This window comes from Lepidothrix coronata, unplaced genomic scaffold, assembly GCF_001604755.1.
Source record: "Lepidothrix coronata isolate B3197 unplaced genomic scaffold, Lepidothrix_coronata-1.0 Scaffold6, whole genome shotgun sequence".
Classification (NCBI taxonomy): Eukaryota; Metazoa; Chordata; class Aves; order Passeriformes; family Pipridae; genus Lepidothrix; species Lepidothrix coronata.
In genome coordinates this window covers 8,361,180-8,388,327 of record NW_016690186.1, presented here as the reverse complement: position 1 = coordinate 8,388,327, position 27,148 = coordinate 8,361,180, and the positions used below count along the sequence as shown (strand labels likewise).

Below are 27,148 nucleotides of genomic sequence, written 5' to 3'. Positions count from 1 at the left end.
AGCCTTTTTAGTATGGATTGCTCCTAGCGGTTTGAGGTGATTTGTTGAGAGCATTTGCCAGGTGCAGACCTCTTTTGCTGGCAGCCATTAGTGAGGGAATTAAAGCAACCCCATTACTTTCCAGAAGCCTGAGGTTCTTTGAGAGAAACCGAAAGAGGTTGGTGGGAGCTTGTAGGGATCAGCCCAACATTTTGTTACGAGTTTCCCAGTACTGTATGGGACAGCAAATGGCCTGAAGTGGTGAAAACATGCTTGATGAGGTAGAAGGAGTCTCTGTTGCCCTCTAAGAGAACATACTATTACTATAATCAGAGGAAATAATTTCCCGTTGCTGTTAGAAGACATGTGAGCTGTAGCTCAGAGACGGTTTGGCCCTAGAGGCATGGGAGCAATTATTTACACTGTAAATATATACATATATTTTTTATATTCTCTTCTTTCCTTTTCTGACTTAATGTCTTGAGCCAGCATGTCATTTGTGCAATGTTTTATTTTCTTGAACAATTACATGAATAAAAAACCCCAAAGTTCTTCCTAGGCTATCACAACCTGGCCAGGGAACCCAGTCTTGACCTGTCCGGTTTCCTGTCAGCAGACCATAAGGGAACCTGATGGCAGGCCAGCACCTCAGCTGTGTGGTTGTTAGTTTCTAGGAAAAGGTTTCCTTCTCCACAGCTGTTCAGATATAAGAACATGGAGCAGATACAGAGAGTTATTCAGTTTCCCTTGTCTGTATGATCATGTAGCAAGGCATGGAGAATCACTTGTCCCTGAGTTGAGCTCCCAGTTGCGCCAGGTGCTTGGAATAGAGTTTGGAGGAATTATCTCCCATATACTTCCCTCATAATGAAGAAAGAAGGGCCAGGACCCTTAACTTCTGTAACCTATTGCCTTCCAGAGTATTGTATCCCCAGGTCCAGATGAAGGAAGGGTTTCCCTAAACATGAAATAATAGCATTGTCAATTCAAAACTTGAGGAATTTCCTGGGAAGGTTTCTCTGGAGTGCCGAAGCAGCTGTAGTTAAAGGCTCAACTAGCACGCAGATGCTTGGGGAAACCTTTTTTGGTTCCTGCATTCTTTCAGGAAAATTCCCATTTGTTCCTCTCCAGTGAGGAAAGATCAGATGAGAAAAAAGAGGACGTGGGATGAGTTTCTGGCAAAACCATGGCCATGCCCTTTGATTTATTCTGTTTGATTGCTCTTATGTTTGGTTACTACTCTGAATTATATTATAGTTCTGGAAGATTTCAGTGAAGACAGGCAGAGCTTTATATGACTAATGGAAAGGGATTAGTTTTAACTAAGATGAGATACAAATAACTGATCTGTAGGAAATTATATAAATTATTTTCTGGGTAAATCCATCACCCTTTACTCAAACATTAGACTGGCCCTGCAATTTATGTTGCCAGGCCTTTTTGCCAAAGATAAAAGAGCAAAGTTTTTTGGGATTAAGTTCTCCCACCTTGATCTAAGGAGATTGGTGAAGGCCTGATGTCTGTACAAGGCCACAAGTGGATACATCAGTGGATTTATCTCAGGTGTTTTCAATAGGTGAATATCCTAGGGTGAAGCACCTGTGAGGCTGATGTGCCTGCAAGCAAAGCCTCACGGATATCTCTTGATCTCTTCTGAGCAGTGCATTCTTAACATCTGTGAGAAGAAGTGTAACAGAACATATATGTGTAGATGGATTCAGAGCAACTCTGAGTTCAGCTGTTACATTTGTTTACCTTAACAGGAGGGAAAAGTAAAGGAAAGGAGCTAGCCACAAACCACCTAAAGTAAAATTTATCACAGCTGAGACTATAAACAACCATACATTGGAGAAATGGGTTATCTCAGTCACCCAATTCTATCCTTTTCTAAATAATAATAATAATAATAATAACAATATTGTTGGTGGTATTACTGTTCTTCATACCATACTTTTCTAAACCACACTTCTTGTATTCACAATTCTCGGGAAGTAGAATCAACCCATGTTTAAAATGTCTCCATTCAGAAGACAGCAGCTGGGTAAATGTATAGCCAAGCTTGCTGGTATATCTGTATCTACAGCTGAATATGAGAGTTCTTTGGTGTAGGTATTTCTGTTTAAATACGTATATCTTATCTGTAATTGTTTATTTTAAATAAAGGTTTCGTGCACAGAACATCAGCCCAGATGTATCTTGTTAGACATGAAAAAATAGAGTAAACATTTGAGCATGTTTTTGATAATTTTAAAAAACTGCTGTAACCATTCTTCTGGAGCTTCCTAGTTCTGCATTTATGCATAAATAAATAGGCTTGAGATGGTACAACTGTTGCCTCCTCTGATAAGCCTAGCAGCACTTTTTCTTCATGACTACGATTGTACTGTGTTTCTGGTATGAAAATATGGAATTTCAGTTGTTGATAGGTAAATATGTGCATTTGAGTGTATTCCAGCATACCTGAGTATACCCATACAAAAAATCTAAGCTTCTTTTCCTCTTTGCTACGTTACTGAATTCCAGCAAAAAAAGAAAGCTGACTTGGAATATTACTTTTTCAGCCTGCAATTGCCATGGACATGCCACTGATTGCTACTATGATGCTGATGTTGATCAGCGTCGAGAAAGCTTAAACATCCATGGGCATTATGAAGGTGGAGGAGTCTGCATTAACTGCCAGGTAAAAACGTCATTTTGATCAGTTTAAATAAATGATGATTGAAGAAGGGCTACTGGAGTGGAATTGTCTCCACACCAATAGTTTTGGGGCTGACTGGTCTAGATAGGCCTATTTTTTCTGGTGTACCCAAAGCATGGAAAAAGATGCGTGAAAATAATTTACACTGTACAACAATACTTGTTAATGTGTAAAAGACATATACAAATTGTATTTATTGGCTCAGTCCTGTGTAATTCAAATAAAACCACATAATGTAACAATTCAATCTACTATAAAAACATTTTCTTGCTTAACAGAAGGAAGTAAAATTAACCAAATAAAATGCCAGCTCAGGCCAGGTGGTTCCTTACTGCAGCAAAACACAGAGGGCTCTCCCTCATCAGCAGAAGTAAAGGAGGATATAGACTCTACCAAGATGAAAACTTACTGGTATTGGAAAAGCACAGAATCATTCAAGGGACCTCTGGAAGTCATCTGGACTAGTGCTTCACTCAAACCAAGGCTAGATGCAAAATTATATCTGGTTGCACTGAGAAATACCCAGTTACTTCTGAAAATTAGACCAAGGATGCACATTACACAGACCCTGGGTAATCTTTTATAGCACTTAATCATGCTCATGGTAAAGAGATTTTTGTTACTGTTCAGTAGGAATTTACCCAATTGCAACTTGTGATAGTTGGCTTTGGGGCTTTTGTCGTGCATCTGTGAGAAGAGTTGGTTCTATCTTAACTTCTGTCTGTAACTCCCTCTTTAGGTAGAGGAAAACTGTCATTAGGTACCTCTATCCTCCTGGAACATCTCTTCTCCAGATGGAGAACATGTTCTTGGAAAGAGAAAGAATGTCTCTCATTCTGAGTAGCTTGTTCACTCTGGCTAATTACTACGAGGAAAGATCATAAAAGGCTATGATAAAGTTGATCTAATCTTGGACTTATCTCTGCTTTGAGTGAAACTGAAGCACTTGACCTCCTGAGGTCCCTTTCAACCTGAATTATTCATTGCTTCAGTGACTTCATGGTTAAATACATCCAAACTTATTTGGAAGTCTGTCTTCCTTTTGTTGTCTAGTCATCTGGTGCATGATGTGTGGTGACAAGCAGCTGACCAGAACGTTGCATTACCGGAAAATTGTCATCAAGTCTGTGTTCCTGTGAAACCTCATGATTTATGTATTATCATGCTGTGCATTTAAAAATATAGCTGTATTTAAGGAACAAAAAAAGGAAATATCCAGTAAAGAGTATGTTTTCCATATTATTATTGCCACAATATAATCAGATATTGTCCAAAAGGCAGTCAGAAGAGAGTAGAGCTATTTTTACTAGCATGGGTAGAAGAAATGTTCTTTGTCTTCCAGTTGACATTTCTGTGCAGAACTTTGTTCATGCAGTCTAGTAAGATTTATCATGCTGGTCCTTTCTGTCAGCTCTTTGTTCATGAGAGAACATTTCTTTTATATTGCTTCCAGGATAGAAAAGAGCAAAATTAGTCTAAATCTATGAGTTCTATGTTATATGACTGTTATGAATTGTTTGCAGTTAATTTTGTGGAAGTGAATTTGGATTAAATGAGTTTACCATAAATCTAATTATAGATTTATTTTTTTTATTAATAAAGTACATGGATTTAAATTTACTTTTTCTGTTTTCATCGGGGGGAAAGAAGTGTTAGGAATGGATGCCTCGACGAAGAAGTGATAGAGTGGAAATGTTGCATACAAAGATAGTTTCTTTAGAGTCTTATAACTGGAGCTCTGGAAATCCCATAGTCCAACTCCCTACTCAGACCAGGTCTAATTAGGTCAGGTTGCTCAGGAACTCGTTCATCCAAACTTTGAACTCCTCCCAGGATTGGAATGGCTTACCCATTCATGGCAACCTGTTCAAGTGTTTGACTTGATAAATTTTTTCCCCCAATATCTTATTGGAATTTCCCGTGTTCCAATCTGTACCTGTTGCCTCTCATCCTATTGCTGTGCACCTTTGGTAAGAGAGATTCATGAAGTTAATTGGGCATACTTTGCCCTAGGTGAACTATTTTAAATATGTCCTGTCACCTTCCAGTCCTTTGTGTGTTCTAAGATGATTTGTTCACTGGATCTCCTTCCACACTGAGCAGTGAATTCCCATTGTCTTTTCTTTTGCTGCTGCTCTACTCCTAGAAACTTTTCCTTTTGCACTTCATCTTCCTTGCTAGTTTTAACTCCAGCTAGGCTTTAGCTTTCCTAACTCCACTCCTGCACGTTTGGGCAATATCTTTGTATTGCCACCAAGTAGCCTGTCCCTGCTTCTACCTTCTGTGTACTTTGTTTCTGAGTTAGAGGTCAATCGGGAAATCTGTGTTTATCTGTTCTGGCCTTCTGCCATACTTGCACATTGGAAAGAATTGTTGTTTTTCTAAGGAGGCTGTACCTGAGAATCAACTACCTCTCTTGGTCTTCTTTCCCCCCAGGAGAGTTTTACACAGAATCTTCCCAAAGCAGCTATGTGAGCAAGGCAAAATCTGCTTTTCAGAAGCCCAGAATTGTAATTCTGCTATTAATCTTGCTTGCTTGTCTTAGAATCGTAAAATACACAATCTTGGGATCACTGCAGCCAGCACTGCCCTCAACTTCACATGTTCTTCCTTGTTAGTGGGTGTCATTTGGAACAGAGCATCTCCCCTAAGTGGTTCATGAACCTCTACATCAGAAATTGTCTTTCATTCATTCAGAATAATTTCTGGATTGCTTGCACCTTGTTGCATTGCCCTGCTAAAGTTATCTGTAGTATCTCTAGCTCTCTGTAGTATCTGTAGTTATCTGAGTAATAACACCTTCTCTTGTTCCCTAAAGAAGGTTTCATTTGCCTTCTTGTTCAGGTGGTCTGCAGTATCAGCTGTGCTGGCCTGTCCTCTGATCCTTACCCTCAGGCTCTGTACAGGTTAATGACCTGCCCCAAGCTCCAGGGAGAGGCCCGGGCACTCTCCACTGCCCCAGACCTGGACAGTGGCATCCTCTTCCTGAAGCTCTGTCTGGGCTGGTGCCTCTGGTGTGCCACTGGAGTTAGCACCAGTAGTCTCTGAAGAATGTGCAGTGTCCTGGCTACCCTGTTCATAACTACCCACCAGTCCCTCTAGTAAATACTGGGTCCCTGCTCAGCCCTGAATTGCAACACTCCCTAAGGAGGAACTAAACAGCGAGTGGGAGCTGGGGGAAACTGCTTTGGTTGCTCCAGGGCAAAGCTTCCTGCTCTGGTTCCCTGCTCACACATCTATGAGCTTATCAGGATGCCTTCATGTGACCATGATTTATTGAACTGGTACTTGCCATTGCAGGAGAGAGCTTTGCTGCACGAGTTGAAATATACTCAGGACTGTGTTCACAGTGCAATTACATATTTTTACTGTAGTTCAAATTACTTAGGATTTTTTTTCTATGTGCCTAAAACATTTATTTATAGAGACATACACTTTTCTAATGGAAAAATCTGTTTTGTGCTGACTGGACTGTTTAGGTTTCGGTTTATTTTGATATGGCTGATCTTAGACACAGGGTATGCAAAAAATTGATATATAGTATGAGGAAAAATTCATGATTGCTTGAACAATATATTTATTATGATAAGAAAGCAGATATCGTAAGAATGATAAGAAGATATATCATGATATAAAGAGAATTTTCCAAATAATTTTTAAATAGTTATTTTCTTTATAGTGTTTTAAAGATAAAATTCAGCTGCTTTATGCAAGAATACCATGATTCAGAAGCCTGTAGAGAATAGGTGGTTAAAGAAGGCCGCATGATGATTGCTGTCTTCATTGCAGTCATATTCCCTTTTTTTCCTGTGCCAATCCTTTCTTAGTTGTACACAGAAACAGGATGTTACTGTTTCTTAATTCTTCCAAGTCCCTCTTTTTACCTCATATTCTCCTTTTGTTTTATTTTGCACAGCATAACACAGCTGGTATTAACTGTGAGAAGTGTGCAAAAGGTTACTATCGTCCTTATGGTGTTCCAGTGAGAGCTCCTGATGGCTGTATACGTGAGTCCTACTCTATACAGTATCTTCTTGTGGTGGTTTGAGAGTTTTTGGCTATAATAAAGGCATAAGATGCATCTTTTGGGGAGGAAAAATGAAGAAGTGGCCAAAAGATGTTGGGGAACATCTGCAAATGACTTTCTGTCTTGCTTTAGACCTTTTTAATTATATTATTCTGTACTTATGTGTTATATGAGCATAAAGCTTCAGACCAGCAGCAGGACAATAGGAGAAAGTAAGGCAGTAAAGGCTAGTGAGGAGATAGGATCATGGAAACCTGGGGTACTGCTACACACCCCACAGTGAGGAGGACCTCAGGACCTCTAGGGAGCCACTCTCATCTCTTCTCATGATCTTGCTTCTCTTAGCTCTCTAATGTACATGTGAGGTATCCTTTGGCTCTTGGTCACTTGAAGATTTTGTTGTATAGCTCAGAAGGTCACAAGGATCACTACTCTGATTTTATGCGATGCTGAACCTATTGACTGGGAAGGGATGCAATAGGATAATTACTAATGGAACATTTAAAAAAGAAGAACTGAGTATAGGTAAGAGATAAGGGTTGGATTACAAACAGGCTGAAGGATCCACGTCACAGGTGGGATGAAAATACGGTTATGTATTGAAATGAATGGGAAGTCAGCAAAGCCGTGGCCTTGATGCTGCATGTTGTGTGTCAGGGAACATGGATGGAGTGTGGTGCTTAGCCTAGACCATGGAGAGATATGAGAAGTTGCCACAGAAAAGATAATTGCTGCAGTGCTGTGGAGTAATGATGTGCAGATTTTGAAATTAAAATGCCCTATTCACTCTAAGAAAATAACATGGGTCTTTCTTCTAAGAGATGTATTGATGATATGAAGTCCTTGGGAAATATGTAACTGCATGAAAATGTTAATTCTTTTAATAACGAGTCATTCAGAACTGCAAATTTATTGTTATAATGGCACTGTGTGCTGCTGTGAAAGGCAAATTATTATTTTCTAAAGAGTGGCTAATTGCTGATACCTTTATTTAGCCTGCAGTTGTAATTTGGAGCATGCAGAAGGCTGTGAGGAAGGGTCTGGCCGCTGCTTCTGTAAGCAGAATTTCCAGGGAGAAAACTGTGAACGCTGTGCTGATGGATTCTATGGTTATCCATTTTGTATCTGTAAGTATACAAGTACAAATGCTTCTTTTTCTCTATTTTAAAGGCATATTAAAGAATTAACAGTTTTCATTACACTTGACTTGGTTAAAAAACATCTGGTATTTCAGCTTCACATGTTTACATGATCTGATAAATCAGTTGTTATAATACTGAAGAGAGTCAGGTTTATTTAACAAAACAGTAATGACTTGAAAATCAAAGAGATTTTGCTGCATTCTCACAATTCTGCATTCTTTTAAGACATCAAGTCTACAGTCTATCTCTCAGTAAATCATGAACTCCAGTCCTAAAGCCTTGAACAAATCATTTAAACATGTGTCAGGGTCTTTAGGTATAAAGACCACTTGGATCAAGATGTAGAATATGACTGTAATGAGAGAGAAGAGAAACTGTGTATGTGTTCTCCTTGACACCTCCTAGGATCTGGAACTTGCATATCTTAGAAACAATGCTTTTGCCATAAAAAATTACATATAACTGAGAAGAAAATGTAACATCAGGATTGTATTTGCTGCATAGAAGCTTGTGACTCCATGAAAAGATTGTAAAAATGCATCGGTGGGATGTTTTGTGCCTTTAGGAGAAAGAAGTGTGTTTCTGACAAAATAGGTATTGTTCTGGGGCACGATTTGAGGTCTGACTAAAATAAAGGTACTGTGATAGAAACACAAGAAGAGGAAAACAGTACAAAACAAAAAAAAACCACCTGTAAAAATTGAATGTTGTTTGAATTCAATGGCTGTGATAGCATAAATCCTGTCTGTACAGTGCATTCTAGATTGTCACATCTGATATATCCTCTTGATTGAAATCCAACGTTTTTAAATAATTTCAGCTCGGGTAGACATTGATCTAAGTCCCACTGATGTTTGTCTCATGGCCTTTGGATTCCATCTTAATGCAGGAATGTTTAAGAATGGGAAAGACATTCCAGCAATCTGGAGGATTTTTAAATAAAAGCTCTGGAGGTGTACTGTACATGTCATGAATTTTGGCAGTTCATGTAGCAAGTGGTAATGCCACATAGAAGGAGATGAACCTTCAGCTGGAAGCAGGAAGTCTGAAATAAATATGGAGCTCCCTAGATAGCTCTCCTAACACTGTTTGGTGGAAGTGAATTTTCTGCATGAAAGCATATAGGGAGCAGGAAAGCAACTTGGTTTAATTTCCAAATGATGTCTGGCCTTTCATACTGTTATTTCGAGAAGGGAAGTTTGTACCTGAATTGGAAATCAAAAGTAAAATGTTTCTTAACCTGTTCCTAACTGAAAGAAAATTAAGCTGAAATCATATGAATATCATGCTCTCTGTATTGACAGGAGATGAATTAATTGTTTGTCATTATTTTTAATGAAATCAATGTGTCTGTTTCAAATAAACCTCATTGTTTCTTTTGTTTTAAAGATACTCCCATATATCCTTTTACTTCTCCAATTCCAAGAGATGCTGTGGCTGGTGACATAATAGGCAAGTTCTTGGTGTTCCTTTTTCCCATTTCGCTGTTTTCCCCCGTGTTGCTGTTTTTCACTGTTTCAGTGGTGCCTGCTCTTTCGTAGAATCATAGAATCATTTAGGTTGCTCTTTCATGGAGATTTATGTAGTAATTTTGTCACTGTTGGCATTTATCTTTCAGAGAACCTTTTTTCTTGCTAGAAGTTCATCATATTGTATTAGAGTTTAGTGGGCTAGTTTCAGAAAGAGTTATGGATCAAAATAGCTTTGACCAGCCTCTGGCAAACATCTGGAGGAGGGGCTGACCATCTTGTTTGGTGCTCTTATGAACAGATCCATCAAGACTTTCTGACATGTACAACTTTCTGACATGACAACCCCTGATTTGTGGTGTAAATCTCTTCCTTAATGCTAACTGGCCTCTGCCTTAGGACTGTCCTCTTTCACCTGGCAAATTGTACATTGCCCTTGGCAGTGAAGGACTTTGATTTCTAAGAGAACTACATATTTCTTATATAGCCAACTGCAAAGCTGCCTGAAATCCAATCCTTTGGTGGGCTTATATTTTTTAGTATATGTTGTCATACTGCAGAACAGAGACATCATCACAGCTAGTACTAAATCGTTTATGTACTTGTAATGCACGTCAGGATTAATGACTTAAAAAACTCTCTTAACCTTTTCCATATCCCAAAATCAACATGCTTACCTTTATTTCTATTAGCTTTAATAAAACTGAAATTTATGTTGGCAAATGAAAAGTGTTTTCTTCTCCAAATGTAGCAGACATTTAGATATAAGCAGACAGTACAAATTCATGTATGTATATTCAAATCCATGTATGTATTTACAAGTCCAAATTGTTTTCTTGAAAGTGTCTGCAGATGCCATCACAACCCAAAAAGCCTCAGTCTCCTGTACCACTTATCTCCTTCATACAGCATCCAAAATAATTGCCCTGGTAGACCTCTGGGTATGCTCTGTTGCATATCCCCTTCTTTCACAAATTTTTAAAAGAAAGAAGGAAAACTCCAAAGGAAAATGAATATAACAGGAGAAAACAGATCTTGAACTGTCTACATTTTCAAAGAGCAGCATCTGAAGACATAAAAGCAGCTGCCTCTGAATGAAAGCTTCTGTGTAGAAGTTGTAAATTTGTGCTGGCAGGCTTAGCATGATTACGGTTCATTGTTGAAATGAGATTTGCATGTAACAGGTAGTTTTCTTGGTTCAAGAGTAGTAATTACTAAGCACTGATCTTGTTTTTCTCTGCAAAATGACAAGGAATTGTGTTATTTTTGCACTAACTTTGTTTCTTTCTTTTCCTTTCCTCTTGTAACTAGAAGGTGGCTGCAAACCAGGGTATTTTGGCCCCCAGTGTCTGCGTAAGTGCCATAGTTTCTTTGACGCTTGGAGCTTGCGCTCCAGAGTAAATGCCAGCCTCTGGCTTCAAAGGGAAATAAGATCATAATGCTGCAAATGTTTTCTTTATGAATGTGCTCTTCAGCATGCCAGTGCCACGGTGCAGGAACACTGGGTGATGACTGCGATGGAAGTACCGGGCAGTGCAGATGTCGAACTGGATTTGGGGGTTTTTCCTGTGACACCTGTTCAGTGGGGTATTTTCAGTACCCCTTCTGCCAGGGTAAGCCAAACATTCCTTTTGGCAAGCATATCCAAAACACAGACCCAAGTTTTATACTGAAGGATGAAAGTTCTTTTGCCATCTAGGTGTGTTCATACAGGCCTCTCCCAAAACTCACACAAGTCAAAGAAAAAGAAAAATGTGATGAGGGGAGATTTCAATCTAGAAATGTCCCTGTTTCCTTGGTTACTGTTTGTTGTGTGATGCAGCTGCCAGACTCCAAATTGGAGTTGGATTTAGTAACACTGATGAAATTTAGAATACCTTTGGGAACATTACTGTTACTTACCCTTGTTTTTCTTAAAAAAAAAATTATGTTTGAGTTTGCAGCATCACTTTGATGTACCAAGTTCCTCTTTCTCATTGATACTAGAAAACCAACTGGTTTTGAACTTTAATAGCCATCTCTGGACTGTCTTTTTAGGCATTTTATTAACCACTCCCACCTGAGATTGTAAATCCAAGCCATAAATTGTTTCATGACAGTCTCAAGAGAGATGGAACTACTTTCAATAGTTGGCATACCGCTCGGTATTGATCAATCAGACTCTGAGTGGAAACAGGCCAAGTGTAGTGCTTTGGCACTGATATTGAACCCAGTACTTCAAGCCAGCTTCTTTTGCTCTTTCATTGTTTCCCTTGATGCTGAATTATTACTGTTGTGGGCAATCAGTAAAAGCTGTTAGAATCAAAATAAATCTGATGAGAAAATTTTGATCCTGTTGAGCCTCAGGGAGTTGCTTTTACTTTTTTTTTTGATATTTTTATTTCAAGAAAGATAAGAGAGCCTGTGCAGAGACTACCTCTGAAATATCTTTTCTCGTTTGCAGTGTGTGAATGTAACTCAGCAGGTACCCAGCCCGAAATCTGTGACTTTCTTGGGAGGTGTCTTTGTCGCTCAGGGGTCACTGGACTTCAGTGTGACAGCTGCCAGCCTGGCCACCACTCGTTCCCTGCCTGCCAAGGTAAGGCTGCTGATTGCATGTACAGCATCAAACAAGCCCCTGAAAAGGCAGACAGGAGCATACCCTTTTTGTGTACCCTTTTTGCAGTGGCTGGAGCAACATTCACACTAGTAAATAGGCAGGCACTCTTGTGCTGAAATACTTATATACTCTAATTCTCCAATTCCAGGCATGTTTCCATAGTAGAGAAAAATGATATAGTCTGTTTACTCACAGGGTTGTTTTATTTTTCTGCAGACTATTTGATGTACCCTCAGTCAGCACAGCTGTCTTACTAGTAACCACAGCCTATTCTCACATAAAGGCCCACAGTAACAGGGCAGACTTGGCTGCTAAGGAACTGGCATAGCAGAGCTGCGAAGCACTGATCTACTTTTGCAGAGGGTCTGTGTTTGGTACCTTGTAAAATGTGTGTTCTGAAAATCTGAAGCTCCCATTTTGCCCTTCATGGTGATTTCTCCCTGGTTTTAAGATCATCTGACAGTCACCAAGCCAACCTCTGTCTGTGTAATCATGAAACGTGGAAAATCTCCATGGGGTTTCCCCAATGTATGTGTTACCAAGGACTAGCCTGCTTTTTTACAAGAGAAGGAAATCAGTGAAGTATAACTTCTGATATGTACTTTTGGAGTATAACATAACAGTCTTGTGTGTGCATGAGGACTCCATCAAGTGTTACTTGAACCCTAGGTTTTGTCTGCCTTTGCAGTGAGTGAGAGAGGGGCCCTTAATCCTTAGTAAACTTTATGCTGAGAAAGAATATAGACTATTGCTGAGTTCTGGTATGTGCTTTCCTGTTCAGATTAACAAGATTTTTGTAGACCATTATGATTTACTTTCTTCTACTGTGTTATTTTTGGTTGTTGGCTATGTCAGTTCTGCTTATACACTTTTTTATCTCCTGTGAATGGACAGCAGAATTCTTTATGCCCTTGTGTCCTGATTTTGGCTGGAATAGGGTTAATTTTCTTCTTAGCACTGTGTACAGTGCTGTGTTTTACCTTTTTTTCTAATTCTTCTCCTCATCCCATGGGTGGGCTGTGAATGGCTGCATGTACCTAGTTGCCAGCTGGGGTGAAACTACGACACCTTGCAAAGGTGTTGTGTTGTGTTACCAAACACAGTGGGTGGAACAAAGAAATAGCACATGACTGTGGTTTTTATCTGGAGTAGATGAACATTTTTTTAATGAAAAACATAAAATCAGGATTCTCTGTTGGTACACAGTGTTCAGTGGTTTTAAAATAACCTTTTTTTTTCCTTAGAACAGAATCAAGAAACAATCTGAAAGTAAATCAAACCCATATTGAATATGTTTGATCATTGAATACCAAAAGCTGAAAAGAGACATAAAAGCTTAAAAGAGCATGCAAAACAAATTGTAAAAGACAGATAAAAATAGTTGAAAACACAGTCAGTTGGATTACTCAAAACTGCTGCAGTTCACAGTTTGTTCAGTTAAAATAAGCTGCAATGGGTTTAAACTTAAATTTACGCAGCATGCTGCAAACTGTGGTGGAAAGTGAGTAGCCCAGCCTGCTACTCCTGTTTGGAGTTGTCATCTTCAAGAGGGAGATAGATCTATAACTTTTGGACTGCTGCAACTACACTAATCTCTCTGGTCTTGCCTTGTTGAACTCAATAGAAGCTTTATTCAAATATCTCTGTATGTGTACAGTGTATCTTTATGAAGTGATATCAAAATAAAGCCTTCAAACAAAACAGTAGTATTAAAATTAGGATAGAGTGCAATATAATATTCAGCTAGAGGTGGACTCTAGTTTTAGGAAGCTTCACTTTTCATATTTCTCTTATACTAACTTCCTAGCAAGCCCTGCATCTTTCCAAGCATCTTTGAAGTAAACAGAGTAAAGTCAGATGTCTTTGACTGCAGCAGAAAGAGGAACCAAAAGGGGCATTCAGATACATGAATATGTTGGGTTTATATTTCTGTCAATTTGCCATTTCTGTCAGTCATAAAATCCAAGAGATTAACTACAACACTTTGGCTTGTACCTGGGAGGGCTGGGATTCCCAGATGGGCTCCCATTCGTGTCCCTATGAAGTATGACCCTGTGTAACATCCAGCATCATCTCAATAAAATAGCACGTGTCATCTGTGATGGAGCTGCTAGCCAAAATAGTGATAACTCCCCAAGAAATTTGTGGAGTTATAGTCTGACAACATGCTTTTAGTGTTACACGCAGATTCCTGCAATGCACTGCTTGCCACCTTGTAGAATCAAGATGTTGGCACGTTCTACCTTGTTCGTCATGAGCTTGTGCTTGTGCATTGTTACTTATACACATCTTGGTAGCCCCTAGACCTGGTCTGGCTTGGTGGATGCTGTTTCTTAGAGGTAATTTTTTTTAAAGCTGTGAAGTACTTCTCTCATGTGACATTATTCATGTTGTAAGATGGATTTCTGTCGCTTACACGTTTTGCAAGGCATCTCTAAACTGGACATTATAGAATTGCAGGAACATGATCATCAATGGTCGAGGAGGCAGTTACAGAAAAAACATCTATTTCAGCGTATTAATTTTTGGTGGTAAAATAATGGTTTGTCTGGTTTTCTCATGATTGATTTACATTTAAAGATAAGAGGTTTTTTTGCAAATTCTAATTTAAATAACTGATGGTTTAAACATGTATCCATCAGGACAGATTTTTTTTTTCCTCTGTGCAGAATGCAAATGTGATGGTGTCGGCTCAGTGGAGAATACATGTGATCCTAGAGGTCAATGTCTGTGCCATAGTAACTACGCTGGACTTGGATGTGACCAGTGCGCTCCAGGATATTACAGCTACCCCAGCTGTTTGCGTGAGTAAAAGTCTTTTCTCCTTTTACTGGGGTTTTCCTTCTTGTATTTGCAATGCAGAAGAAAATAAATTTTCTCGAATATATTTCCATCTAAAACCACCCATGTAACCATGATAGCTTTGTTCCATCCAAAGCTGGCATCAACAACACTGAAAATCCAGGCAGTGGCCAGTCTTCTTGACCAGCACACAGTCTGATAGTCCTCCCTGACACGTCATTGCTGTTCATGTGCTAGCTGGATTAATGTGAGCATGGCAATGTTTGCCCTTGGTGCAGTTGTGTGTCTTTTTTAAAATATGAAATCTAAAGCGTAGGCTGGGCAATGGGTATTTATGAGTTCTGGCTCACTCAACTTCCAGAACATAGGCTGTGTTTCAACTGGTTTGGGCTTCTAATACTTGACACACTGTCCGGTAAACCTTATGGTAAGTGCAGTAGTGTGTGCTCATCATGTGTGCCAACACTGCACTATAAGACCTGTTCTTGATGGGCATGACTCTGCAATTTTTCCATCATACCAACAATTTTTCCTGCCCATGTGGGTCAGACCCAGAACGTGTTTATAGCTTTTTCACATCACGTGGATGGAAGCCTGCAGGCTCTGTCATTAATATCAGCAAGCTCTTTTTTTGTTATGAACAGGACTGCTCTTTCCTAGAAATCAAAATATTATTAATGCTAAAGAAGGAACATACCCTCATAATTCTGCTGTTGTTAATCACTGTAACCACAGCAAAGCCCAATCCGACTGGTTTTTTTGTCTCCCTTTGGGAGACTGGCTCCTATTTCTCTAAAATAATTGTCAGTAACTAATTAACCCTTAGACTCTATCTGAGCAAAGAGTAATCCCCTGGGCTGCAGCAGCATTGTTATTTTTTGTGGCATTATTCTTATTTACCCTGTGTACATAAATCATTTCACAACTGAGGCCTTATATAGGAATCTGGAACAAGACTGTTGCATGGTGTTTTTCAAAGGTTGCCTCTGGCCCCCTCTGCCCACAGATCCAAAGTTGTGATGGGCATGCAGATTGAGATTCTGTCTTTCATAGAATCATAGAATGGTTTGGGTTGGAAGGGACTGTGAAGATCATCTAGTTGCAACCCCCCTGGACATATTTTTAGGTGGAGATCTAATTACAGAATTTACCCTGTGGTTTCTGTAACCATAAAAAGATCAAGAAAGCAGAAAGTCAAACCCAAGCCTGCTATTGGGATGGGACAAAGAAGTTGAGGAAGAGAGTTTCATTCTGGTTCCAGATAATCCTACTTGTTTCTGTCAAGATCAGAGGAAGAAAACCATGTCCATATGGTACAGGTCACCTCAAACTCCTAGTTTCCCCATAGGACCACGGACCCTGGGAGTTATAGAAGGACCTGTGAGCTATTTATTGGGAAGAAAACTGAAGAACACTCTACACAAATAATATTGAAAACCTCCACAGTACTTAAGTTTTGGAAAGTTTTTGCTTGGTGCCTACAGGGTGAACCCTCCCACCACTGACAGTTTGTTGTTGTGTAGCTTGTCGGTGCTCTCCCGACGGCTCCCAGCATGGAGTGTGTGAGCCCCTGTCGGGGCAGTGCCCCTGTCGGACAGGCGTCACAGGACGACGGTGTGACAGATGCCTTTCTGCTGGCAGCAGTTTTCCATACTGCGAAGGTAATGCTTGGGAGGGGAAATCCTGCATTCTGACTGGGATTGCCCCCCTTTCGTTGCAGGGCTCTCCGGAACGGTGTGCTGCATGCCAGGTTTTGTAGAAAACCTGAAGCCTGGGAAGGGAGGAACCCCCCAGGAGCACGTACTAAATCACCTATTTTGTCATTCTGTGTGTTATTTCATTAAGTGAACTGTAATATTAAAACCTATTTTTAGATGATAGCACAGAAACATTAAGAAAATATCTGTGGGTTTTCAAGTAACTACTTTGCATACAAAACCAAATAGTCTAAATCAGGCTAAATACACATTTGAAAAATATTAAAGGTTAAGTATTTGAGTCCCTCCAAAGTACCTATATTAAAAAACCCAACCTGCTACGTTGTACTTCTGCACTACTACATTGCACAGCTCTGTTTTTAAAAGATCTTTCAATGTGTTTGCTTTATAAAGATGTCAGCCCTGAATGTGACCCTTCCGGGAGCACTGGTTCTCACTCTGTGAGTATTCTACCATTGCAGCTAACAGTATCTGCTAATCGTTCAAGTGCCTTTGCTGAACACATTCACCTCATTGCTCAAGCTCTGAGTTCTTAGACTGTAAAATAATTGCACAAGCTTATTTGCAGAGTAACAGTGGAAATAAACTTTGTGTTTTGTTCTTTGATCATACCAGTGCAATTTACTGTCAAGGGTAGGGGTTTTTATCTTTTATATATAGAATATACATACTCTTTATGTCTTCTTGGTATGCTATAACACTAATATATACGTGCAGCTATAAGCCTATGCATGTCTCAAAAGACCTGGTTCTGGGTTGCAACAGGCCCTTTCAGCATCAATTTATTCTTGAAATACTTATTATATCTTTGTAACTGTTGCTGTTCCACTATTATTGTTATTAATACAATGATGGTTATTAGTAGTAGCATATTACTAGAAATCACAGTCATTGCTAAATGTGTAGCTAAGACAACCTAGAGGGTAAGTCTGATGGATGGAAGGGCTGTCTATGTACGTTCCTTTATACAGCTGTGTGTATCTTCCAGCAATAAAGGAAAAAGTAAATGAGAAAATGAATTATTATTTTTAAGGAAATATTTTTTTTATATTTATAGCAGTTATAATAAGGCTATAAAAGAAAGTAGATCCATTGGGACATTTAGAATTGAGTAGATACATAAAAAATATCCAGGGTGCAAAAATCCTGTGCTGATAGGGTAGACTTCTTAAATTTTTCTGAATTTAAGAAGTCTGAATCAGCCTCAATTTCCCTGCATCTCTAGAAATCAGTAAACTTCCTGAACTATTAATAATAATAGGGGTTTTTTAGTACAAAAGAGGAGTGTGTTTTTTATGAAACAGATGAACCCATATTTACTCCTTTCTCTCATTAGGGCTATTGTCAATGTCTTCAGCACGTTGAAGGTCCTACCTGTAGTAAATGCAAACCGTTGTACTGGAACCTGGCCAGAGAAAACCCTGAGGGATGTACAGGTGATATATTTCTTTGGCTTATGAAATGTGTTAAGTTCTTTTAAAACTCATCTGTATTCACTGAAATCATCTTTGATGTTCAGGGACTTTCACAACTCATATTAAGAGCACGTCTCTTATGCTACTTAGTTGTAACAACAAAGTACCCACGATACCAGCAGTTACTTTGAGAAATGAGACCATAATATCATGAGTGTTTGTCTAGTGCTGAACCAAGGTGTGCTCTAAGTTGCAGTAATGTGCACTTCATACGGCTCTATGGCAAATTTCTGGAGTGAGACGGGATTTCTGCCTGTAACACTGAAACCAGAATTTCACTCATTGTTTTGAGAAAAAAGGGTTTTGTCATTTCATATGATCTCCTAGTTGCAAAGAAATATAAAACCTCCTTGTGACCACAGGGTGTGTCAAATCTGTTATGGCTTATGTCTTTATAATAATCTGTGATTTTTCAATGTTTTTTAACAGTGATTGTTTGTTTCTCAGACAGACAATAAAAATTATAAAGATCAAAAAGGATTATAAAGATTAAAAAGGATAAAGACAAGAATTCTTTAAAGATTCTCTCCAACTATTTTCTTTCCAACAGGTTCCACCACAACAGCCACTTAGATAGGATGACTAGCTTTAGAACTGATACTGGTATCATTACATCTTTGACTCTAGATCTCTAAATACTAAACAACTCCTCAAATATTAAGTACTGTGCCTTTCGTGTAATTAATCTCTGCCTTCAACCACGGAGTCAATACTGGGTTTCACCAAATTTCTAGGTCTGCATAGCTCCTTCCTGCAATATTTGCTCCATTTCTGTTTCATATGGAGAGTTGAACTGGTCCCAGAGCAGCACTGCAGAACAGAAGGTGCCAGTCAGGCTGGAAGAAGCTGTTTTGCATCAATTGTCCGAATGTTTCTAAGAAAGAAAACAGTTGTAAATTCAAACTCAATACTGTTTTTTTTTCAAATACAAGTTAGATCACTTGAAAACACACCAGTAAATTGTACATACTTAGAAATCCTTATTCTTTCTCCTTTGCATTTTCTTCTCGCCTTGTACCACTATTTATCTGCTGTTCCAAACCTTCCAGAGCAAAATCCACCTTGTGGCAGAATGACTCCAAATTGAAGATTCAAGATGGTGGGGTTTTTTCCCTTCAAAGACAAAATGCTGGTTGTCTTTTTTTTTTGTTTTTCATTTGTGCAGCATGCCAGTGTGATGTGAGTGGAACACTAAGTGGAGTCGCAGAATGTCAGCAGGTAAAGTGAAATTAAAAGAGATACTATTTATTGTAAAGATAAATCGTTGTAACATTTGGTAAGGTAGAAATCTTAGTACTGATTATTGCTTCTGCACATGAAGTAGCTAGTTTTATACAGCAAAGAATTAGTTTTATACATCCTAGGGATGTATAAAGTTTTGAAAATTGTTCATGTTCTTGAGTTTATGTATTTTCTACTCTGTTTATTGAAGATGATAAATAATATAAGTTATGTTCAGACAATATTTTTTGTTGATATTAGAAAGTTCTCTCTCTTTAGAATTACAGGGAATTCTGAGTATTGAAAGATTAAAGTTCTGAAAAGCTACTGAAACATTTTTTGATGAAACTGTTTCCTTCACAGGAAAATGGGCATTGTTACTGCAAATCTAATGTTTGTGGAGATTTCTGTGACACTTGTGAAGCTGGTTATTATGCTGTTGAAAACAAGAATTATTTTGGCTGCCGAGGTAAAATGAATGAAGGACATCTCTAGTAGAATATTTGCACTTAGTGCTAAAGTCTTTAGAATTTCCTGTGTTGTATTTTTAAGATGGGGATGTTTGGATTACCTGTGTGCATAGCATTTTGCACTACTGCTGGTAGTTGCTTGTAATCTGTGCAACTCGTACTTTGCCTTTTTACCCTTGATTGATTACAAGTGCTTAACATGTCTCAGAAAACAAGATGCTTTTACACTATGATGTAAATACGTGTTTAGAAACATTCAATTCAGCTTGAAATTATTAGCCTTGTCATACTTGTTCCTTAGTACAATAAATCATACCTCATTACTAGAGTTGTCCTTTAGTTAGTTTGTGTCACAAGTCCTGTCTCCTGTAGATAGCTGTTCAATGTTGTTGTCTAGTGTCAGTTAGAAATATGCATATACTGTTATATGAACACATATATTGCAATTCTTGTAAGATAAATTACATATTGGAATACCAGACTCTAAAAAATTAACATCTTACAATTTTTGTTAGTTAGGTTTTGGATTTTGTTGTCTGGGTTTTTTTAATAATTATTCTTTGTGATATTGCTGTAGAAATTCTGACTTACTAGCAAAACATTTGCAAAACATTTGTTCTGCAAAACTGTAGCCCTGAATTTAGTAACATGGCATGGTGTATTATTTGTGGGCTTTTTTTAAAAAGTGGCTTTTTTCCCATTCCAAAGAGAAACAAAAAACACCCCAGCACAAATCTGGGAAGCTCAAAATAATTGCAAGTTGTATGTGTATTAGCATGTATTTGAAAGAGTCTGAAGGACTCCAGGAAGAGGAAGCAAGTCAGTAATTTTGTTTAGTTAGCTGAAGTGAGGTGTGTTTTCTGATAACTTTTATCACTCTTTTTCTGATGGGACATTTGGCTCCTGCTCTTTGCCTGACAGGCTGCCAGTGTGACATTGGAGGATCCCTCAGCCCAGCATGTTCTGAGCCCTTGGGTAGCTGCCAGTGCAGGGCGCACGTCGTGGGGACAACCTGTCAGGAGTGAGTCCAGCTGTAGCTCCTGGTAGCTCGTGCTCCAGCACAGTTCTTTTGAAACTGCCCACAAGTTCCTTGATATACTTTCATGTGAGGTTCTGGATTTGTTGATAAATAAGTTTGTAAATTGTACTGGTTATTGGTATTAATTTTCCTGGGCAGTTTTCTTCTGTTATTTTAATAAGATTTTTTGACCTGTTTCCTTAAATAACCGATACCTGTTTTGCGGTAGTATTGCATATGTGTCTATATATAGGTTATATAGGAAAATGTATGTAAGCTGTAAAAGCTTCTGGAAAGAGAGTTCTCATTGCATCTGTCTTACCAGCTGTCTTGAATTCATTAGCTGCTGTCAGCATTCCTCAGTCATCACCTCCTCAGTATATACCTCCTCAGTGATATACCTCAGTATATCAGCTCCTTTCCGCTACTTTTTGCTCTTAGATGTAGACCATAAATGTCTGCTAATTCTTTGCTGATTTGTTGGGTTTTTTTTCTCCTTGAAAGGCCTGAAAAAAACTATTTTTTTCCTGATCTACACCACATGAAGTTTGAGATTGAAGATGGTACTACTGTCAAGGGAGGGGAAATTCGGTTTGGCTATGATCCTCAGGAATTTCCTAGCTTCAGTTGGAGAGGATATGCCCGGATGTCCTCTATACAAGTAAGCTGGTATTTCACTCAAGGCTTTGGGGTGAAAACATAAGTGTATGGTACGTATGTCTTTATAGTACTGCTATGTGTGTGCAAGGTCATGATAAAAACAGAAAAAAGGGCAGGATCTCATTAATCCGAAACCTTTGGCACTATATTGCTGTGTGCATTAGTGAGTGTTGGTATTAGTCAGGTCATTGCTTGTGCAAATACGTGTTCTTCAGAAATGTTCTTTGGGGTTTTGTTTTTTGTGAGATAGCTGTAAAGAAAAGAACTAATAGCTTTAAAGTCTATAATACTAAGTGCAGAAATTCCTGTCATGCCAAGGACAGCAGAAACAGAAGAAGATTGATGCTTGGCTAAATAATTTGAATTGCACAATTCTGCAGCAGTCTGCATCCATAAGATTTTCAGGTACCATCACAGTACTGTCACTGAAGTTGTTTTACACTCGCGACTTATATTGGGTAAGGAAGAGAAAGGCACCAACTTTTATTATGAATGGTACCGTCACATTACAGCAAACAGGAAGGTGTGTTATTCAGTAAAAGAAGCTGTGAGCAGGAGCATATTGGCAACATTTGTTTTATTCTCATGGCAGACTACAAGTAAACTAAACAACAGCTGAGGGAATAAGTAAATCACAGGAAGAAAGACACCATAATTTGAGTGAGAAGGGACCTGTCTGACTTTAAACTGAACTGCTGAGCAAGTGAACTAGGATTTTAAAACAGTAGATTTGAGTAATAAATGGGATTTATTCACTTGTCTTAAAAGTAGTGCTTTGGTATAGTTGTATCCAGCTTCCATTTGTCCAAGGACTAGTGAATCACTATAGGCTGAGACATAAGCACATAATCATTGCACAGGCACAATGATTTCCTTATGATCTTCATTTTTCAGTGTCCGTTCTTGTTTTGTTTTCGGTTTTGTTATTTTTTTTTTTTATTCCAGAGCTCCTGTTTTTGGATTTTCAGAATTATTCCACATTCATAAATGAAGGCAACTCTCCCGTAGCTGTGATTTCTTAGCATCTGCTTTCTAACTCAGCTACTTTTTGCATTTCTTATCCAGTGACATTTTGTACAGAGGTGATGAAAGGGCTTAGTCTCTAATCTTGCTAAAAGTCTGTATTATTTTGCTTACCTGCATAAAGCTTTTCACTCATATAAGTAATTGCCAGCTCCAGGCCATCCTTAGGTAGAACCTTGCATAACTCAGATACTGTCATGTTCTTAATTTCAAGGAACTTTCCGAATTTTGACATAGCGTTTTTGTGTCCTGCAGGACCCTGAAATAATCCTCCTGACTTTCATTTTGCAGAAGATAAAGAGTGTTACCATATGAACCACACAAAAGGCTAATGTAACTTTTTGTGAAAATAAAACTAATTCAATAGAGTTGAAAAAATTTGGGGTGAAATAGATAAGCTGTGTGTGACCTCAGTGGAAATCACTGGTGCCCTGTCATGCTGCTGACATGGGTGTTTCATTATAAGACTGAGAAGCTGACAGTCAGGCTCAGATTTTGAGGTACTGGCCAGAGTTGCCTAAGTTTGTGACAAGAGTTCAAAGAATAATTTCTGCCTGTTCCCTGGCTTTACTTGAAGCCAGGGACCAACACCTCTTCCTCCTTCATTCCTCACATATCTCTTCTTTATCTCCCTTCACATTGTCTTCTAAATTTTCCATAAAAGCTTAGAAACCATTTTAATAAATTTCCTGAACCATATTTTGTTATTTCTTTTGCCTTTTCTATTTTGTTTGTATCTATTTCTCAGGTGTTCCCTCAGTATTTGTCTTATCCGTGTAGTATCCTTCAGAAGTCATTATTCTCCGTTTAAAGTGACACTTCCCCTACTTGTCTGTAATTCCCATTCTGGTCCACTGCTCTACTGCAATCACCTAAATTTTTAGTTACCCAATCTCTGCAGATCTCTCAGCCCTCCCGTTTGTCATGTGTCTAGCTTTGCTTTTTGCTTTACATTTGTATTAAAAAGGTGGAGGTCTCTGGGATGATGATGACAAAACCGAGGAGTATACATTCACAGGAGCTTATGGGAGCTGGCAGTCTTGGAATTATTGTAGCTTTCAGAAGTAAGACAAAAATGATGCTATGTGTTCTATTCTCAAATGTGTGAAACAGAGAAAACCTGTGTGCATTTGGGGAAGCAGAATGAACCACAGTGGAGGGGAGGTCATTGTACCATAAGCATCTTGGAAAAGGACAGCAAGTGTATTGTGATGGGCAAACTGGTGGGAGTTGGATGAGGGAAGCTTTAGGATTTAGGATGAAAAGAAGGAAGCCAAATCCATGAGATTGCACCAGTCCTGTTTTTTCCTAATCCTCCACCGACATTTAACATGTCTTTGTTGCTCTGGAAACTGAATAATGGGGCTATGTGAATGCAGCCTCCCGTAGACTTGAGAATTCAGTGGTTCCAGAGGTGTCAGCCCCAGGGCAAAGAGAACATTCACGGTATTGCATCTCTAAGACAATGCAGGATCTGGTAAAGCAGCAGAAGTTGCAGCGACAGTCTTCATGCTGTGGAGTGTTGTGTGTGATCTCAGACTAGGGTCAATGATTCTGGCCTGTTCCTTGGAAAGCCAGGAATATGGACAGCCTTTGATACCATATGCCTCCTTTATGGCATGAGTTTGGGGAATAACAGTAGAATACTGTTCGTGTATCAAGGAGCAGTATCAACACATGTTAGTTCAGCCATTCTGAGTCTTTCTGGGTAAGGTGTACTCAACAAGAGTTTTACTTCACAGGAGATTTTATTCTATGTTCTTTTGTAAGCTGCCCGAGCCTTTTGTCTTTGCCAAATGGTTTTTCTTTCTCTGGGTGCTGGTAACAAATAATATACTTTCCATTCCTCCTTTTTCCCTTTCTTTTTATTTTTCCCAGCCAGAGGTGGTTGTGCCTATCACTGTGGCTTCCCCTAAGCTCTTCCACCTAGTCCTCCGCTATGTCAGCTTGGGCTCAAAAAGCTCTAAAGGGAAGATCTCAGTTGCTGAGGGAAAACATTTTGGCACTAATTATACTTGTAAGTGAATTAATTTTCTCACTAGGCTTGCCTGTCTTCCTCTGTCATACACCAGCATTGCCATTCCGATATATACTTGTCTGCATGCATATTTTTCTTGTAGGACTTTAGTCTGGTGCTTGCATGGCTTCTAACTGTTACTCTATTCAGCACTTTATGGCTGTTTTTGTTTATTAACTTCCATTTTTCAGAATGAAGTGAGGATAACTTTGAATGTGGGAAAATCAAACCTCTACTTGTTTCGCATTATCCTGAGGTATATTAACCCTGGCGGTGAGACATTATCTGGTCGCGTATCTGCTTGTCAATCTCGGCCCGAAGCAGGTAGGTGTAACCCAGTAGCGAAACAGATCAGATGAATGCTTGATCAGAGGAGGCTTTTCAAGGTGCACCTAAGTCAAATCTCTAGTGTTGCTTAAAATGCATCACCCCTAACAGTGTCAGTGCTTTTGTGCTTCCTCTAATATATTTTTGCAGTGTTAATTGATGTGGCTGTGTTTGCACGAAACCCCTGCTTACAATCATAATCAACATTTGTTTTTTCAAATGTTTGCCAAACGCAGTAATTTCTGTCCTGTACTTGGAAACTCTGAACTGTAGGCTTTATGAAGCTTTTAAAGAAGAGGTAACAGCACTTATTTTGGTTTACTTGCCTTTATTATTTCAGTTTAAATGTGGCTTCTGCCTTCATTCTGTAAGTAATATTTGTGTAATGATGAATCCAGTCTACCAAGTTAGTTCTGATTTCAGCCCTCAAAAGCATGTAATGCCTTTTGGGCCCTGATAAAAGATAAGTACTTCATATCCTTTCAATGGTAGGGGCATACCAAGCCTATGTGCATAACCTCAGCATACTGATAGGAGCTAATGGATTTAAGTTGTAGATCCTTTTAGTAATTCAAAGACAAAACTGAAGACCTCACAGACACCATTTGGCAGAGTGGGAGCAGTTTGGGATCATCACTGGCTTATATTGACTGGGAGGCAGGGAATCAGCTTTTGTCTGTGTCCAGGGTCTTCAAAGAGGAAACCTTGAATATTCATACCAATTGATCTTCACGACTTCTATTTGATAAAGCATGCTCAGCTACGTTTCTGTAGTACATAGAATCATAGAATGATCTGGGTTGGAAGGGACCTTAAAGATCATCTTGTTCCAACCCCCCTGCCGTGGGCAGGGACACCTCCCAGTAGACCAGGTTGCTCAGAGCCCCATTCAACCTGGCCTTGAACATTTCCAGGGATGGGACATCCACAACTGGCCCATCATTTCTGCCCAGAAGTTATCTTCAGTTGCTATCTATAACTAAACATTTCAGGTGCTGTTGAGAACCTCCAATACCCAAAATATTTGGCTGAAAGTTGCACGAGCCTTGTGTCAGCTGAATGTATTGTAAGTCAGTGCAGAGACAGGCTGAATGCAAAATAACAGAAGGGGAAACTGAAAAAGTGACCATTTCAGAATATTACAAAACTAGTCATTACAGGGGCAGATCTCTGCTTCTCAGAACCAGTTTGCTCAAGGCTAATAAGAATAAAACCAACAACCACTGCATAACTCTGTATGCGGTCAAGTGCACTGTTAATACATATTGACAGAAAAGCCTTGATCAGCTCCTGTTAGACTAAGTTTAATGGATCAGATCATCAGTCCAACTCACTTGGCAAGTATAGAGATATTTTACACAGTCCCTCATTTTTTTACTCTTTTTTTTTTTTTTTTTTTTTCTGGCAGGGGCTGCTCAGAGCAAAGAGTTTGTCTTCCCACCCAGTAAGGAGCCAGCTTTTGTCACAATCCCAGGAAAAAACTCCACAGAGCCTTTCTCACTGGTTCCAGGCACGTGGACTGTCAGTATAATGGCAGAGGAAGTCCTCTTGGTAAGAAAACAATTGAGGAAAACAAGTGCTTGAAGGTTGTCATGATATTACTGCTCTGGAGTTATTTGCTGGGAAGAACCCTGCAAGCAGTTGAAATTCAGCACTATTGAAAAGAGTATAAGAGGAGAATACAATTATGAAAATTTACAGATCTGCCTCTTATTTAAGTTTTTTCTTCTCTGACTTTCACCTTGCTCTAATTTTTCTTGTACTTACAGAATCTAAGTCTGTCTGGAATCAGTACCTTCAAAGTAATGTTAACATACAGCAGAATTGGATGAGCATAAATGCTCACAGAAATTAGTAATTCTTACATATCAGATGTTTTATCTAGATCTTAGCTCAGCCAAGGCCTTAGTTTCTTGACGAAGAGTCTTAATAAGAGTACTCTAAGATGGGCTGCATGATGAGCAGGTAATTTTCTGAATGCTTTTTTCCTCCCATCATTGCTCTTCTTTCACTCACTGAAAAACTGAAAAATTTTCTAGCAGCAGTTCTAAGAATTTGCTAGAAAAAGAGAAATTATTTGAGATGATCATTTAGGAAAAACCTTAAACATGTATAATCCCAAAGACTGAATTTCTTGTGTATACTGAAATTTTAATGTATAGGGTTAACATGTAGCCAGTGTCTGTAGTCATTAAGCCTGGGGCTGTGTTAAATTTATGGAATACCACCCTAAAGTGTTAGTAAAGAGCTTGCAAACATTTTTTGCTGGAAGTGACAGTACTTATTGTACTGAGTTTTTTACTAATACCTTTGAAAAGGAATTTATTAATGATCTTAGCCCATCATGTTCTCCCATTAACAGTTTTTATAAATAAACGCTAATACATTAATTTAAGTGGGCAAAGCAGAACAAAAATATACCAGCTTTTGAAGCACAGCTTAATAGATTACATGAATATTTTTATTAAGTTACCTGGGATCCATGAATCTCCCTTGTGGGGTC

The 27,148-nt window shown here is 38.9% G+C and overlaps 1 protein-coding gene across 4 annotated transcripts in view; it reads left to right on the top strand.

Annotated features, from left to right (window-relative positions):
- Positions 1-27,148, top strand: part of LAMA3 (laminin subunit alpha 3) — a 106,917-nt gene that overhangs the window by 18,900 nt on the left and 60,869 nt on the right. For 3 of the 4 annotated variants that reach the window (XM_017833411.1, XM_017833427.1, XM_017833434.1), the window contains exons 7-23: positions 2,541-2,659; positions 6,594-6,684; positions 7,700-7,831; positions 9,236-9,298; positions 10,627-10,668; positions 10,791-10,928; positions 11,759-11,893; positions 14,584-14,718; positions 16,240-16,377; positions 16,828-16,874; positions 17,771-17,870; positions 19,075-19,127; positions 19,494-19,599; positions 20,522-20,621; positions 21,123-21,279; positions 24,510-24,642; positions 26,054-26,196. In XM_017833411.1, coding sequence (XP_017688900.1) covers positions 2,541-2,659; positions 6,594-6,684; positions 7,700-7,831; positions 9,236-9,298; positions 10,627-10,668; positions 10,791-10,928; positions 11,759-11,893; positions 14,584-14,718; positions 16,240-16,377; positions 16,828-16,874; positions 17,771-17,870; positions 19,075-19,127; positions 19,494-19,599; positions 20,522-20,621; positions 21,123-21,279; positions 24,510-24,642; positions 26,054-26,196 — 1,832 coding nt within the window. The remainder of the gene's footprint in view (positions 1-2,540; positions 2,660-6,593; positions 6,685-7,699; positions 7,832-9,235; positions 9,299-10,626; positions 10,669-10,790; positions 10,929-11,758; positions 11,894-14,583; positions 14,719-16,239; positions 16,378-16,827; positions 16,875-17,770; positions 17,871-19,074; positions 19,128-19,493; positions 19,600-20,521; positions 20,622-21,122; positions 21,280-24,509; positions 24,643-26,053; positions 26,197-27,148) is intronic. The other variant, XM_017833417.1, reaches the window with a different exon arrangement.